This window comes from Artemia sp. Qi Xiang Cuo, chromosome 17, assembly GCF_049724085.1.
Source record: "Artemia sp. Qi Xiang Cuo chromosome 17, ASM4972408v1, whole genome shotgun sequence".
Taxonomy (NCBI): domain Eukaryota; kingdom Metazoa; phylum Arthropoda; class Branchiopoda; order Anostraca; family Artemiidae; genus Artemia; species Artemia sp. Qi Xiang Cuo.
The window spans coordinates 54,880,255-54,896,429 of NC_142810.1; the positions used below are offsets into that span (position 1 = coordinate 54,880,255).

Consider the following 16,175-nt stretch of genomic DNA (forward strand, 5'->3'; position numbering starts at 1 on the left):
CGACAAGGGGCTCCCCCCCCCCCCTCTAGTAAGTGGCATAGCAACATTTTTGCGCCATTTTTGCACCAATAAGTGGTGACCCCCGTACCTTACCACACCAATACTGGTGGCATTATAACCTACCAGAATAACAGAGCCCTCTTACGATATTCTTGGACTACTGGATCGATACGATCACCCCTGGGGAAAAAAACAACAAACAAACAAACAAACAAAAAAAACAAATAAACACGCATCAGTGATCTTTCTTCTGACAAAAAATACAAAATTCCATTTTTGCAGATAGGAGCTTGAAACTTCTATAGCAGGGTTCTCTAATACGCTGAAGCCGATGGTGTGATTTTAATTAAAGTTCTATGACTGTTAGGAGGTGTTTTCCCCTTTTTTCGAAAATAAGGCAAATTTTCTCAGGCACGTAACTTTTGATGGGTAAAACTAAAATTAATAAAACTTATATATTTGAAATCAGCATAAAAATCTGATTCTATTGATGTATCTATGGGTGTCAAAATTCCGGTTTTAGAGTTTCGGTTACTATTGAGCCGGGTCGCTCCTTACTTACAGTTCGTTACCACGAACTGTTTGATGACACAAAATGTCTATACGGTTGCGTAAACTTTCTTCTCTGCGTGGAAAATCCCTATTGTGAGTTAAAAAGCCCTTTTATTCCGACTTGACATTTTTATGACTCAAGATGCTAAACTATTCTAAACCTATATTGACAATCAAAATGAATAATTCAATAATTAAGTAAGTTCAAATGTATTTGCTTAGATGACAGAAAACCACAATCTAAGATCTCTGAGGTACTTCAGGCTCATCATAAACACAATCATCTCCATGGTAGAATTTCTGGAAAAGTGAGGTGTCAATTCCATACTTAGCAAAATTGGACATAGCTCTGTTGTAAACATCCTCAGTGACAGCGTTTTCACGAGCTAGAACCCATCCAAACTCAACCGCAAGTCCACCAAAATTGTCACAAGAGTAAACGGCAGACCAACTTGTATAGTCAGTGTCAAGAACCCAGTAAGACCCATCAGGCTCTGTAAGTAGATCACAAATTAAAATCCTGTAATCACAAATAAAAATCCTTAAATTTGTGATTATAGAATAGATAAAGACTAATTATATAATACTTTATCTGGTTAATACCCGCAGTGGCAGATTCAGGGGGTGCGCATCCCTCTACTGTAGTCTAAAGTAGTGTAATTTACTTAATTAACGCAATTTTGCGTTAATTAAACTCGCTCCTAACGCAATTTTATCGGATCAACCTTTTTGGCGCCCCCCCCCCCCCTAAAATATCCTAGATCCGCCCTTGAATACCCAAAACTTATTTAGATAGGAAATAATTGCAAAGAAACATGAATAATATACGGAAAAGTGGTATAAAAAAGAAGTAATATATGGCTGGAGCCACTAGAGCTTGTCGGTGCTAAAAGAAAGATACATAATGGAAACAAAGACTGTAAGATGGCAGCAGCCTTTGAAATCAGTAGCTGACATATATCCATTTTTCCAAATCCAGCGGTGTACTGTAACTGTGTTTTTGTTTTAGATTCAGTGTCAAGAACGCAGTAAAACCCATCAGGCTCTGTAAGTAGATCACAAATTAAAATCCTGTAATCACAAATTAAAATCCGTAAATTTGTGATTATAGGATAGATAAAGACTAATTATATAATACTTTATCTGGCTAATACCCGCAGTGGCAGATTCAGGGGGTGCGCATCCCCCTACCGCTGTCTAAAGGGAAACAAAAATTGTCATCTACAGTATAAATACAAGTTCAAACAGGGATAAAATCTTTTTAATAGACAGTGTTTCACAAACAGTGATAGAAATTCACAAAAAATACTAGATATTTCGGTCACATATGCAATAACCGTCATCAGTAGTAAAACATATATATAGTATAATATAGTATATCGATTAGGTTTTACCATTTGCAAATCTTACAGTCTTTTTTTTCTTATGTCATACACATTTTTTAGCTCTGGCTGCCTCTAGTAGCTCGTCCCATATATTACTCTTTTTTTTCCCCTTTTCCATATATTATTAATGTTTCTTTGCAGTTTTTTCTCTATCTGGATAAGTTTCGGGTATTAGCCAATCTGAAGATGTTATACAAAATTACGACTAAGTTCAAATTGACTGAACTTCAGTTTAGTTGTTGTTCAAGGTGGGAGACTGTGAGTTTACTGTGTAGGATTTTTGACAGTAGCAATTCCAAATGTTAACTATTTGTTTCAATCTAACACTATTTACGAGGGATTCAAGGCTTTTTTTCAAAATGCATGTAAATTTGTTTTTAAAATAACATTTTACTATTAAGGCTAATCAAAATAATAGTTAACATTCCTAAATCTGCTACAAATGGAATATTTTCTCACAAGACTGTGTCTTTAAAAGCATATTTTTAAGCACAATAGGTCACATGCGATGGGACATGATTTGCGCTTTACTAGGTTGCAGGTATCGCTGCAACCATGGTAAGAAAACTTTTCGCTAGTTTGCTTTTACGATGTGGTAACAAAGGAAATAATTTACGCTTTTAAAATAAAACTCAGCTAATTCACCTAATTTTACAGATGCATTGATAAACAATATCATGTTGGCTATCTCCTCTTTCCCTTTAAAATATGTTTTTTTTTGGGTAAAATATGGTAAAATATACCAAAAAAATTAATTTTTTTGGTAAAATATGTTGGGTATCTCCTGTTTCCCTTTAAAATATGTTTTTTTTTTAGCTAAAAATCTATGCTACAAAAAGTAGATTCCGGCTACTTTGGGAAACTTAAGCAAGATAATAAGCATTGCTGACTTTAAGCTGGTACTGCCGACAGAAAGAATTTTTTTCATTATTATTAATTTTTTTTTTGTGATCTCTAACGGTAAAGAGTCTGAAAAGTCTAGTCTTTGGCAGTTGATATGATTAACTATTTAAAAGACATAATATGAATAGAAATGCTTCTGAAGTTCGGGATAAAGAACACGACTGATAGTTTTAGCGATTTTTTAAGCAGAGTCAGTTTCCCTAATGCTCTCTGGTTCCCAGCTACGAATTAAGAGGTGTTTTCCACTGGTAAATCAAAATCTTGAAAAAAATTGAAGATTATCAGGGGAACATATAAGTTAATAAAATTGGCTTGTTTCAAAAAATCGGCTTGTTAAATCCGAGCCTTTCGTAGTTTATGTAATTAACCATTTAAAAATTATAATATGTATATAAATGTTTCCGATTTTCGGGATAATGCACACGGTAGATGGCGTTGGTTAACTTTTTTTTCTTAAACAGAGTCAGTTTCCCCTCTCACTAGTTTCTAATATTATTTGGTATCCAGCAACGAATTAAGACGTGTTTCCTACTGACAAATATGGATCTTGAAACCGGATTGAGACTTCCCAGAGGAACAAAGAAGTTATTAAAATCGGCTTATAATACTCGATTCTCGAAGTGCAAATCTATCAACAGCAAAATTTTCTAAAACCAATGCAGGGACCGGCCGCAAAATCCAAAGACTTTTTCCTCAAATCTAGTCGTTAAAATCTCAACTTAGATTATCAAGTCACGATTTTCTCTGGGACTCTTGGATCTAATCGAGATTAAATAAAAAAAAACAAGTTTTTTAAACTGAAAGTAAGGAGCGACATTAAAACTTAAAACGAACAGAAATTATTCCGTATATGAAAGGGACTGTCCTCTCCTCAACGCCTTGCTCTTTACGCTAAAGTTTTTTATTGTTTAAAAAAATAAAGTTGTGACACATAGTCAAAATTTAGCGTAAAGAGCGAGGCGTTGAGGAGGGGACAGTCCCTTTCATATACGGAATAATTTCTGTTCGTTTTAAGTTTTAATGGCGCTCCTTACTTTCAGTTTAAAAAACTTGTTTTTTTTATTTAATTTTTGAACGTTTTTGAATAAATGCAGGTTTTGATCTTGGCTCACCGTACATGAACAATAAAAAAAAAATTCATATTAATTTACTTTTATTTGGTTAACTGGCTTTCTCGAAACTTGTTTAATTTTATTTACGAATGTTTTTATTAGCAATAAATATACGTATATGAAAGGGACTGTCCCCTCCTCAACGCCTCGCTCTTTACGCTAAAGTTTTTTATTGTTTTAAAAAATAAAGTTGTGAGACAGAGTCAAACTTTAGCGTAAAGAGCGAGGCGTTGAGGAGGGGACAGTCCCTTTCATATACGGAATAATTTCTGTTCGTTTTAAGTTTTAATGTCGCTCCTTACTTTCAGTTTAAAAAACTTGTTTTTTTTATTAAATCTTTGAACGTTTTTGAATAAATGCAGGTTTTGATCTTGGCTCACCGTATATGAATAATTAAAACAAAATTTTCATATTAATTTACTTTTATTTGGTTATATGGCTTTCTCGAAACTTGTTTAATTTTATTTACGAACGTTTTTATTAGTAATAAATATACGTAACTTACGAATTAACGTACGTAGCGACCTTCTATATTCATATATTTTTAATTTGTTTATTAGGGGGTTCGCCCCCTAGTCAATACCTTGCTCTTTAAACGAAAGTTCGAATTTTGTTCCAATTCTTTAAAAATGACCGCTTAATCACAAAGGTCGTTAATTAGAGTAAATAGCTCTTATGAAAGTACTAAAAAATCTCTGGCTTAAAGAGCGAGGTATTCACTACGGGGTGAACCCAATAATATATGTAATATTTTCTGTTCGTTTGAAGTTTCGATGTTGCTGCTATTGCAGTTGAAATACTTGTTTTTTTATATTAAATTTCTGATCTTTTTTTAAATAATGCTGGGAAGTCCGGCGTCCCCGTTATAGCAATGTCCTTTCCCCCATGAAAACTTCCTTCATGGAAAGATCCTCCCCCAAAACCCCCCGCCCACCCCACTACCCCCCAAACCCGCAAAAAAACCCCTGAAAAACTAAGTATAATTACAAATAACCAGTACTAAATGTTAACATAGGGTAAAATTCATAAGTTTCAGCCCTCCCCCCGGGAATTTAGGGGGATTAAGTCATCCTAAAAGACTAATATTTTTGAACATGCTGAACAAAATGGCTATCTCAAAATTTTGATCAGGTGACTTTGGGAAAAAAAATGAGCGTGGGAGGGGGCCTAGTTGCCCTCCATTTTTTTGGTCACTTAAAAAGGGCACTAGAACTTTTAATTTCCATTCCAATGAGCCCTCCCACTATCTTATATACCACCGGGGTCTATATGATCACCCCTGGGAAAGAAAAAAAAAAAAAAATAAACACGCATCCATTATCTTTCTTTTGGCAAAAAATGCAAAATTCCACTCTTTTGTAAATGGGAGCTCGAAACCTCAACAATAGGGTTCTCTGATACGAGGAACATGATGGTGCGATTTTCATCGAGTTTCTGTACCCCTTAGGGGGTCTTTCCCCCTTTTTTCGAAAATCAAGCAAATTTTCTCAGGTGCTTTACTTTTGATGGGTAAAACTAAACTTTATGAAACTTATATATTTGAAATCAGTATCAAAATTTGATTCTTTTGGTGTATCTCTTGGTATCAAAATCCTGTTTTCTAGAGTTTCGGTTACCATTGAGCCGGGTCACTCCTTACTTACAGTTCGTTACCACGAACTGTTTGAAACATCTGCGGAAGAAGGTAAGGCCAAATTTCAGGTAGAACAACCTTCTTTTCAAAGTTTTCAAATAGTTAATATTTTTTAATTATACTCCCATGTCTTTTTTTAGATATAGAGGATGTCCGAGAACTTATTATATAAAAAAATATTGTTGTTGTGCATTTCCATCCCCTTCTCTATCAGGATTTATGCCCAACCCCACGCACTATTTCAATCTTTTGTAAAGGGTAATGATACCAAAGCGGTGAGCATAAAAAAGTATTGCTATTAAATAAAATTAATATTTTTTAGTGAAATTACTAAACCAATTAATACAGAAATTAACTGGCCAATAATATTGCCAGGTGCAGGGTCGTGCTAAATTTAAGTTTAAATTCGAGCAAGAGGTAATTTATGTTTTTTCTGGTTTTAATATTGCTTTTCACTTTTTGTTGAAAATCTCATTAATTTTAAACGTTTTTTGATTCAAAATTCAGAATGAATGATTCTAATTTTTTTCTTTGGGCGTGTTCCCGGTCCGACGAAAAGTCAATAATATGTAATAAAAATTTAATATTTCGTTCCAGGTGAGAGCGAATTAACAGCTGGAACGATAGAAAGTTAAATTCGTATAAAATTTTGCATTAAATTTTTGGGAATAGGGTTAACTAGCGTATTTGCTGAATTAACTTCTGTACATTCATCATCAAAGTGGGGAAAATGGAGGCAAATGACCAATCTAATAGTAATTAATGAGTATTAAGGGATCAAAACCCATATTTTTCATATTTTAGTCATTGCTCATTAAAATTACTCGTGTTTTAATAATAAATTACAATGAATATTAAGGCATTAGTTAATAAACTGTTCCAGGTTGGCAGTTAATTCATATTAAATTTGAAGTAAATACGAATTAAATTGCAATTTTCATTTTTTTTTTGCAATTTTTGCAATTTTCATTGATCACTCTTTGTGATCATTAAATTGTTCAAATTTTTTTCGAACATAGTTGCCAAACCTAAATTATGAAATCACGATTCCGATTCTCACTGGAACAATCTTTTCATCATTGAAATATCAATAGAACGGCATTCCAGATTGATATCAAAAGACCAATATTAATATCATGAAGAATATCAAGAAGAATATCAATATTATGAACATTATCAAGAACAGTATCAATATAACTTTCCAGATGGCGATCTCACAATGGGGTATATCGGTGGAGAAGGCGGAATATTTGGGGATAGAATTGTACTATCAACGCAAAAGCAAAGCTTTGTGCTATTCTTGGTTTCGTGTTTTTCATAAAAGATAAGTCAACCTTAGGGCCCGTCACATGTCTTTCTAGCTAGAAATAAATTTTTAGACATTGTTTATATTTTTATATTTATAATTATATATATAATTTTCTTATAAATTTTGTATTTATAATTGTTAGACATTATTTATAATTTTAGATAACCAAAAAAAAAAAATAATGAGACATCTTATAATTAATCAAAAATGTTTTTGCTACGAGTCGTTTAAGTGATTTTAAATAAATTTATTCCAATGAAAACGGAATTATTAAGCAAAAAAACAAATTTTTTAGCATCTATTTTTTCTAAGATTTGATAAGATTTTCGATAGACCTCTTGAGGAAATGAGCTCTTCTAAAGGAAAAATTATAATAGAAAAATTATTGGTCTATAATGCCAAAAGTTATTGTAAACAGATCGGTCAAATCCACTTAAATTCATGTTTTTCCAATATATTTTTGAAACGTAATTATGTCATTGCTACTCTTATTTCAAGTATTTGCATATTAAAATATTCTGAAGAAGCCTAACAACCCTAATACTCTTCAATTAAAACCCCTCCCCCCCTATTCCTAATGGTACTTAGATAGCTTAACGGAGTATACAGCACAAAAAGCTTTTTTTTAATTCTAGAATTTTTTAAATAGATATTTTGGCAAAGAGATAGATAGTGTTAAATCCATAAAATATTTAAAATACCAGAACATGGGAAAATTTATTATGGAATAATTACATAACTCCAAATATATATATATATATATATATATATATATATATATATATATATATATATATATATATATATATATATATATATATATATATATATATATATATATATATATATATATATATATATATATATATATATATATATATATATATATATATATATATATATATATATATATATATATATATATATATATATATATATATATATCCTCCCAAAAAATAATTAACTTACGTCCTGGAAACTCAACTACAAGGCTGCCGGGAGCGCTGGCGTTTGGCGCAGAAGCACTACCAGTGATTGAATTGAATTCACCGTCAGGTTTTGTTGCTACATTATATACACTGACTACTCCTGGCTCTGAAAGATAAATCATGAAATAATGTAATTCCTGTAAATACAAATTTCTTTATAAATTCTAATTTAAAAAATTTTATGTAAATTCTAATTTTTTGCAAATACTTTGTAAATTCTAATTTCTTGCAAATTCTTTGTAAATCCTAATTTCTTGCAAATCCATTGTAAATTCTAATCTCTTGCAAATTCTTTGTAAATTCTAATTTCTTGCAAACCCCCTTGTAAATTCAATTTTTTGCAAATTCCTTGTAAATTCTAATTGAATCAGTTACGTCTTTATCCTCTCTTCCTGTAAGTTCTGCGTTAGAAGTTAAAAAAAAAAATTCTTGTTTTTGATCGTCTAGCCGTCTGTTTTTTATAATGGTCAAGTCTAAGGACCCTGGCATGTATAGAGAGGATGGGTCTTGGAACTCATCCCCCCACCCCACCCTACCTCGCATAATACACATTTTTACTATTCTCTCAAAGATTCCCTAAATCTTTCAAACTAGTCTCCAGAAACTGCCTAACGTTAATAAATCTTCCACCAAGAATTAATTGACTTTTTTTAGAATTAGTTTCTTAATAATTTAACTGGGTGTCTAACGTTATTCCGTTCTTTACGAAATCACTGGCTAAATTCAACAATTTGTAGAATAGTTTAAATTTCAGAACCCCATATACTAGCTATACTGTTTTCAGCTGATCACTATTTTTTCCTAAATAAAATAAAATTATGGCTAAAACTGGTACTTAGGTGCCTTGTCATAACTGTTATAGCCGTTTGGGATCCGAAACCAGGAAAAAGCTCACTATTTCCGTAAGTATGAAAAATAACGGAGTAAGAAAAAAACATTCATGCACCTTGGCAACACTGTAATTGTATTGCATTGAACAGAAAACATAATAATTAGCCAGTTTCTGACTAAAACATAAAATAATCATTCTCACTCTTATTTGAATTTCCGGGAATAGTCCATATACCTTATTAGGACTAGTCATGCTAGCAGAGCAGCCTTGTAAGAAAAAAAGATCATGCACCTTGGCAACACTGTAATTGTATTGCATTGCACAGAAAACATAATAATTAGCCAGTTTCTTTGAATTTCTGGGAATAGTCAATATACCTAATTAGGACTAGTCATGCTAGCAGAGCAGCTTTGCCGCTAATTTTACAAAATAGGACTTTAAGTGAGACGGTACTGCTAAGACAGCACTTAAAAATATTGACATCAATATTATTCATTGCTCAAACCAGCTGATGTCATTTAAAACATCATAGTTAGATTAATGGCAATATTTTTAGTGGTGCAGGGAATAGTTAAGGGTAAAAATAAACCAATTGTTTTGTTGCAAGTCTCAAGGATGTCCAAAGAAGTGGCTTCAGCCCCCCAGTTAAAAACCCAAAAATATACAAAAAGTTCAAAACCTACTATTTGTAGGTTTTATTTGAAACCTACAAAACCTAATATTTGAAAAACTACGACCCTTCTCTGACAATTATTTTTTTTTCTTACGAAACACTTTATGCCCTATCCCTTTACATGGAAAAAAATTATTCAATGGGTCTTGTCAGGTTTACCTGCATTTTTATTTATTTTCTGATGGCTCTATATGTTTCAATACCATACAAAGTCAAAGAACTTTATAGGTTATATTGTAAATATGCAGATCACAACAGAAATAGCTGAAAATGAAACATTTTAAAGATGGAAAGAGGTTTAAAACCTTAATTTAGTATACAATAAAGGCCTAGGCACATGTATACAAACATTAATGTAAGTTTCCTTTTGGAAAAATCTGAAAATATCTTTGGGGCTCATTCAGTTCTATATTATTAGTTAATTTAAAAAAAGGTCGTTCTTTTGGAAGTAAATACTATTGCTATCTAATAACGAACTGCAGCAAAAATCCACCTTGGATTTTGAACATGAAGAGATTTTAGTATATAATCCCTCAAAAGTTCATTTTGCGGAGATGACGATTGTGTTTGCTGGAAGAGTTAGTTTTAAAATACGAAATAAATATTTAAATACGAAAATATCGATTACAATCAACAGCAGGACCATAAAGAATGGGGGTATTTTATTCCTATTTGTTGAAGAAAATTATGTTACATTTTTTTTCAAGCAAGCACGCCTTCATGATCTTCTTTACTCGAAGCATTGTTATGAAAAAATTAAAGTTTCTTCTGTAGGGTACTGGTCGGTGGAACGGTAACCTCTTCATGTTCAATTTAAGATACAACACAGATACACACGCTCCTCCTCCATCCCATTCTGTTCAAGGCCTCCCTCTTTAAACCCTCGCAAAAAGTTCCCTTTTCTTTTAAATTTTTCCTTACGACATCTTTACTGACAATCTGCTTTTTTTCCTTGCTGACAAGAACGGTCTTTGGCAATCTATCATCTGCAGAACGTCTCATGGCTATCTGAACGTTTTTTTTCATTATAGCCCTAGAAATAAAAATTGAACCATATTTTTCGTTCAGCTTTTTGAGATTCGGTCATTCATTTGGGTACCCAAGACAATTCCTAGGCAATTTCTATGGAAAACATCGGGCAGATCCTCTTAAATCCTTTGGATCCCATCGGAATCATGCTTGACTACTGTTATTACTGCTTCCAATATTCAAATCTTGGTTCACAGACCTATCTTCTTATTCTTCCAAACTTTTTACAACTGTTAAAAAACACCATAGGCCCTGATTGTTCTATTTTTAATATCTTCACTTTACCCACCATCTTTACTACTAATGCTAAAAAGATAAATGAAGCTGTCCACTTGATCGACTATTTTTGCTAGTTTTTTTTTGTTTTTTTTTACTATAGCACCAAAAATCGCTGTGTAGCACATAAATTTGGGCAATATTAGCACTTTAGGAATTGACTGTCGTGGCAACCGTGTAAACCAGTCAATAAGCTGGTCAATAATTCTGCTAAAATACGACACTAAGTGTAGGTTTTCTGTTCCTCCCTCTCTTAAATTTTCGCACGAGCCTTGTGCGATTTTGTCATGCAACTATAGAGTGCAAGGGTATATTGTTGCCGGCATCTTTGAAAATTTACACATCAACAAATCAGTGATTTCCATAAAAATAAATGAGTAAATGATAATTTTCCTCATTTGGCAGTTCTTTTTCAAACACGTTTTTAGTTTTCACTTACCAAGGGTACTGGGAGTAAGAACATAGAAGAGGTGGGATTGTGAAACTCATTTGAGGAGTTTTGACCGTTTCTTATGGCACTCTTATTTTGCTTCCAAGCTGGCTCCAATAAGTGCGAATTTTGTGCCATATGGCGCTTTAAGACGGAATTATCAAGACGAATTTGAAAGAGGCATCTAGTGGGAGGTAGTGCGTTTTAAATGGTGCATTAAATACCTCTCTGGGATCTTGTGGTAACATATTAGCCCCAAGATAAATAAAGAGAAATATGACGATAATTCAAAAATCAATTTCACCCGTTTTTCGAGATTGGGGGGGGGGCTCAAAATCTCCAGTTGGGATCTCTTGACCGTTACAAATCTTTTAGAGATATCTTAGAATTTGCATTCCGTGGCATTTTCACCTTCTTCATGAAAATTGATGTTTTGTGGCAAAAATGGCAGAAAACGACACGTTGATGTGGGTTTCCAGGATTGGGGGTCTCAGAACCTCTTTTCTAGAGTTTTAGACCTTGGAAAATCAATGGGCTATCTTAGAGTGTCCATTTCTTGGCATTTTAACCCTCTTTGGGTAAAAGTTTTTGTTTTGTGGCACACAATGGTAGAAAATGCTGCTTTGCTGTGGTAATATATCTTTTGATACTTGAAAGACCTTTAGATATTGCACTTTTTGTTTGAATTTCCCAACATTCTACGACCACTGTTTCAATATTCCTGGGAAAGAAGAAGAAAAAACGGAGACACATCAGTTCAAAAACAAAATATGATTTTCCCTGTTGTACAAGGTGAAAAGGGCTGTATTTCGGTGTTGGGTATTTACCTTGGTGATTACAATGGTGTGCTTCTTATTTTTACTCGATGCTATTTTTGAGGAGGTTCAGGTGTTCTTTTCATATTTCTCATAAATTTGTTTCCGCAAAACAATTTTACTGTTAAGATTAATCAAAGTAATACTTACCATTCCTAGATGAGCTCCAGATGCCAGTTTTGATTACTAGGCAATTTTTTTTTTCCAAAGAATGTGCTTAAATTTTTGTGTACTACGGGCCGTGGTTTGCTTTTTACTAGGTTGCAACTATTTCTGTAACTATGATTTAACAATAATATTAACATCAATAACAAAGACAACTTGAAGTTACTTACCCTCGGTGGCACCATATCTTGCTCTGACGCAGAACATGTCCCTTTGGAACCAATTTTCAATTCTGCTAATTTCAAACCAGTCTCCAGCATACTAAAAAAAAATAATAATCACAAATTAAAATTTTAATGGTAGAGGTGAAGAATTCGCGACAAAATTACTGCAGCAGTTGTATCAATAGTAAATTTAGGAGTGAGCCAATAATTTTCACATTTATGGTGTGTTCAATAACGTAGCTAGGTTTTCGTTTTGAGTTAAGGAGCTTTATTTATAAAAGTAAAGAGGCACTTGATAAAATAATACCAAGAAGCTCAATACATGGTGTCAGGGGCAGATACAGAATTAATATCTGTGGAGCATCGGCCAGCGGGAAGGCACTTGCTTATAAAACTACCCCCTGGATCCACCCTTGGTTGGGCTTGTAAAGGACACGCCTGGGTGTGTAATATTATTCGTAACATAAACATTACAACAACGTTTAAACATGTAGTAAGGGTTCATAAAAAAGCCTAAATAGCTTAACAGGTAAGCAAAAAAACTATTCAAGGCAAATAAATGGTATCATATATCAGGGCATGATGAGCCTCTCAACCCCATGACAGACGCTCTCCGGAACCCTGCTTCCCACAGGGAAAAGAACATTATATAGAGAACACAGGATGTGTTGGTATCATCGATGGTCTCCTAACAGGGCCATATCCAGTAAGGGAGAGGGGTTACGGAGTTTGACCCTCCCCCCCTTGATTTTTTTTTACTTGCAAAACGTAAGAAAATACATATAACAATTTTTTGGTGCGTTTTATAATTTTAATTGCAAAGCCCCCCCCCCCCCGTCTCAGACAAAAATTCTGGATGTGCCCTTATCTCCTAAATTGACGTTTATTTCTAACACTGTAGCTATGACACCTTGCTACGGTTAAAAAACACTAAAAATAAATAAACCGATTCTTATAAAAGGTAAAAATACTAGTAAGTGGCATAATCTGAGTCCTTTCATAAGTCATCCTGACAGGAACCTGGGAATTAAAGCTACTTAAAACACAAATTACAGGGTTTTACAGATCGCCTAGTGGCAGAATCACGTGGTAGTATCAGATGCAAACCACGATGGACAGTAAAAGTATGCGACCAAGTGGAGCAGCGATTCAAAACGTACTCATGGATTAATGAGAAATATAATATACTCAAAACACACAGCGGAAAAATTTCTTCAATTTTCGTCGAACACCAATATTTTTACCACCTTTGAACAAATGTCTTCAACATCAAACTTCATCGAAAATAGTCCCTAGATATTTCACAGAATTCCTATGGGTCACAACATACTTCTTCAACCAAGTATAATAATTTTTCATCGAAAAATTATCTTCATCAAAAATAGTCCCTATATATTTCACAGAATTCCTACTGGTCACAACATACTCCTTCAACCAAGTATAATAATCTTTTATCGAAAAATTACCTTTATCGAAAATAGTCCCTAGATATCTCACAGGATTCCTACTGGTCACAACATACTCCTTCAAACAAGTATAATAATTTTTCATCGAAAAATTATCTTCATCAAAAATAGTCCCTATATATTTCCCAGAATTCCTACTGGTCACAACATACTCCTTCTACCAAGTATAATAATTTTTCTTCGAAAAATTCTCTTCATCAAAAATAGTCCCTAGATATTTCACAGAATTCCTACGGGTCACTACATACTCCTTCAACAAATTATAATAATTTTTCGACCGAGTAAATAATCAAAGAGGTTGTCTCTACAATTTAGTTTTAATTTGTTGACATGCCATCACTTTTCAATAATTGTAATGTCCACAAATAATATATTTTACATCTTTTTTCAGACCTACCAGTTAAAGTAAAAGAGGCATCATCCGTAAGAAATATTAGCGCTTTACTAGAATTAGAGCCTAGAATATTACCATTAATCTCTGTACTTTACCTAGAAAGTGTCACAAACATATCGTTAATGTAAATAGCGAACAATAATGACCCAAGTGAAGATCCCTTGGGAACCCCATACCTGACATTGTATATCCTTGATTTTTTACCATTCAATTTTAAAAAATAAATACCTACTCGACAAATATGAGGTTATCAACTTTTAGGCCCTTCCTTTAACTCTGCAATTATCATTTCTACTCGGTAAAATTTGATGATCTACAGTATCAAAAGCTCTTAAGAAATTTAGAAACACGGTGGCAACTTTCCGTCAACTTTCCAGACCATCATTTATAAAATTTTCAGGAGGAGTTCTGCTCATTTAAGGAAGGGAGCATAACTATGAGAAAGAGCTGTTTTACACACATAAAATTATAAAAAACTATGCATTTGTGCACAATTTGTGTTTCATTAGAGTGAGGTTTGACATCAGCCTCTATTGCATTATGGCCACACTGCTAGATGATTACAAGGATGTGAGGAGAAAATCTAAGAGGTAACAGAATGGGATATTCTAAGTTTAGCTAAAAGCGTACCTTGCGTATAGATTTGTTTTTAGAAAGGGCTGGGAAATTTTTTTGAAAGCAAACAGCAAAGTTTAGAAGATATGGTAGATTAACTTATAGTAGTAGATAGTAGACTACTTATAAGTAGCTTGCTTGGCTACTTATAAGTAGCCTCCTATCAATTGTTAGTGTAGGGTCGTTTCAGTGAAACCATACAGCTCTTAAATACCAAACCCAAGTCACCTTCTATTATTATTATTATTATTATTATTATCATTATTATTATTATTATTATTATTATTATTATTATTATTATTATTATTATTATTATTATTATTATTATTATTATTATTATTATTATTATTATTATTATTATTATTATTATTATTATTATTATTATTATTATTATTATTATTATTATTATTATTATTATTATTATTATTATTATTATTATTATTGTTATTATTATTATTATTATTATTATTATTATTATTATTATTATTATTATTATTATTATTATTATTATTATTATTATTATTATTATTATTATTATCATTATTATCATTATTATTATTATTATTATTATTATTATTATTAATATTATTATCATTATTTTCATTATTATTATTATCCCGATTAATTTGAATTGACATGAGCTTTTACGGGTATCAGTTTTCCAAATTATAAAGGATATATTGCATAATAATAAACATATTAATTAATCTCATCCAGCAATGCAAACTTGAAATAAATATGTTTTAAATATTTGAATAATTCATAATTTATCCCTTATATTCAAAAACAGTTTGATTTATCTTTCAAATTCTCTTTTTTTTTCATTTTGATGATAACGTGGGGCCCTTTCAAATGCAGCACCCGATTAGGCCTAATCACTCCAATTGCTCTTTATCGGGCCCAGTATTTTATTCGGCACTTCTAACTATACCCGTAAAACCACTTACCTGAGTGTAATCAAAGTCAGGTTTAGTGGCAATGTTTGGGCAACTTGCAGAAACAAGTGCGAAAGTAGCAATGAAGCAAGCAACACGGTACATTTTCCTTGTTTTCACTAATAATAAACGCGAATTTTTCGTTGTTTTTATAGCAGGAAGAAAGAGTTAAGATAAGAATTATCTAAAAACAATGTTGGGAAATGGATGAGCAAAGTTTAGTCTTTATTAATTAAACAAACAAACCTGTACCAGGAAATAGCGATCACATCCCACAAATCTAAAAGGTTAAAGCTTTCTTGGCAGATAATATTAAACAGCTCATGGCAACAAACTTAAGCACGGTAAATGCGGCTGATAATTTGGTGACTATGGTTGAAAAAAATATAAAGAAGAAGTTATTTACATTGTGTATATTTTTTTATATAAAAGGGGCTTTCGATAATGCTTGGCATCCAAGAATTATTAAAAAGCTAAAGGAAAAAGAATGCCCTTCTG

At 32.5% G+C, this 16,175-nt stretch overlaps 1 protein-coding gene across 1 annotated transcript; it reads right to left on the minus strand.

Moving 5' to 3' along the window:
• Positions 1 to 746: 746 nt before the first annotated feature.
• On the minus strand, positions 747 to 15,848 carry LOC148942365 (apolipoprotein D-like). The gene is made up of 4 exons (XM_089103774.1): positions 15,690 to 15,848; positions 12,274 to 12,364; positions 7,864 to 7,989; positions 747 to 1,046 (listed from the first exon to the last, which is right to left on the minus strand). Exons 1-4 carry the CDS (start codon positions 15,780 to 15,782, stop codon positions 793 to 795), a joined length of 564 nt encoding a protein of 187 aa, XP_088959900.1. The 5' UTR covers positions 15,783 to 15,848; the 3' UTR covers positions 747 to 792.
• Between the last annotated feature and the right edge of the window lie 327 nt (positions 15,849 to 16,175).

What these genes read in the sequence shown, in the direction of transcription:
- LOC148942365 (XM_089103774.1), bottom strand. Translation starts at nt 15,782, where the DNA reads ATGTACCGTGTTGCTTGCTTCATTGCTACTTTCGCACTTGTTTCTGCA. An exon ending in CTGACTTTGATTACACTCAG is followed by an intron (nt 12,365 to 15,689) that starts GTAAGTGGTTTT and finishes ATTTTTTTTTAG; the next exon opens with TATGCTGGAGACTGGTTTGA. An exon ending in AAGATATGGTGCCACCGAGG is followed by an intron (nt 7,990 to 12,273) that starts GTAAGTAACTTC and finishes TTTATCTTTCAG; the next exon opens with AGCCAGGAGTAGTCAGTGTA.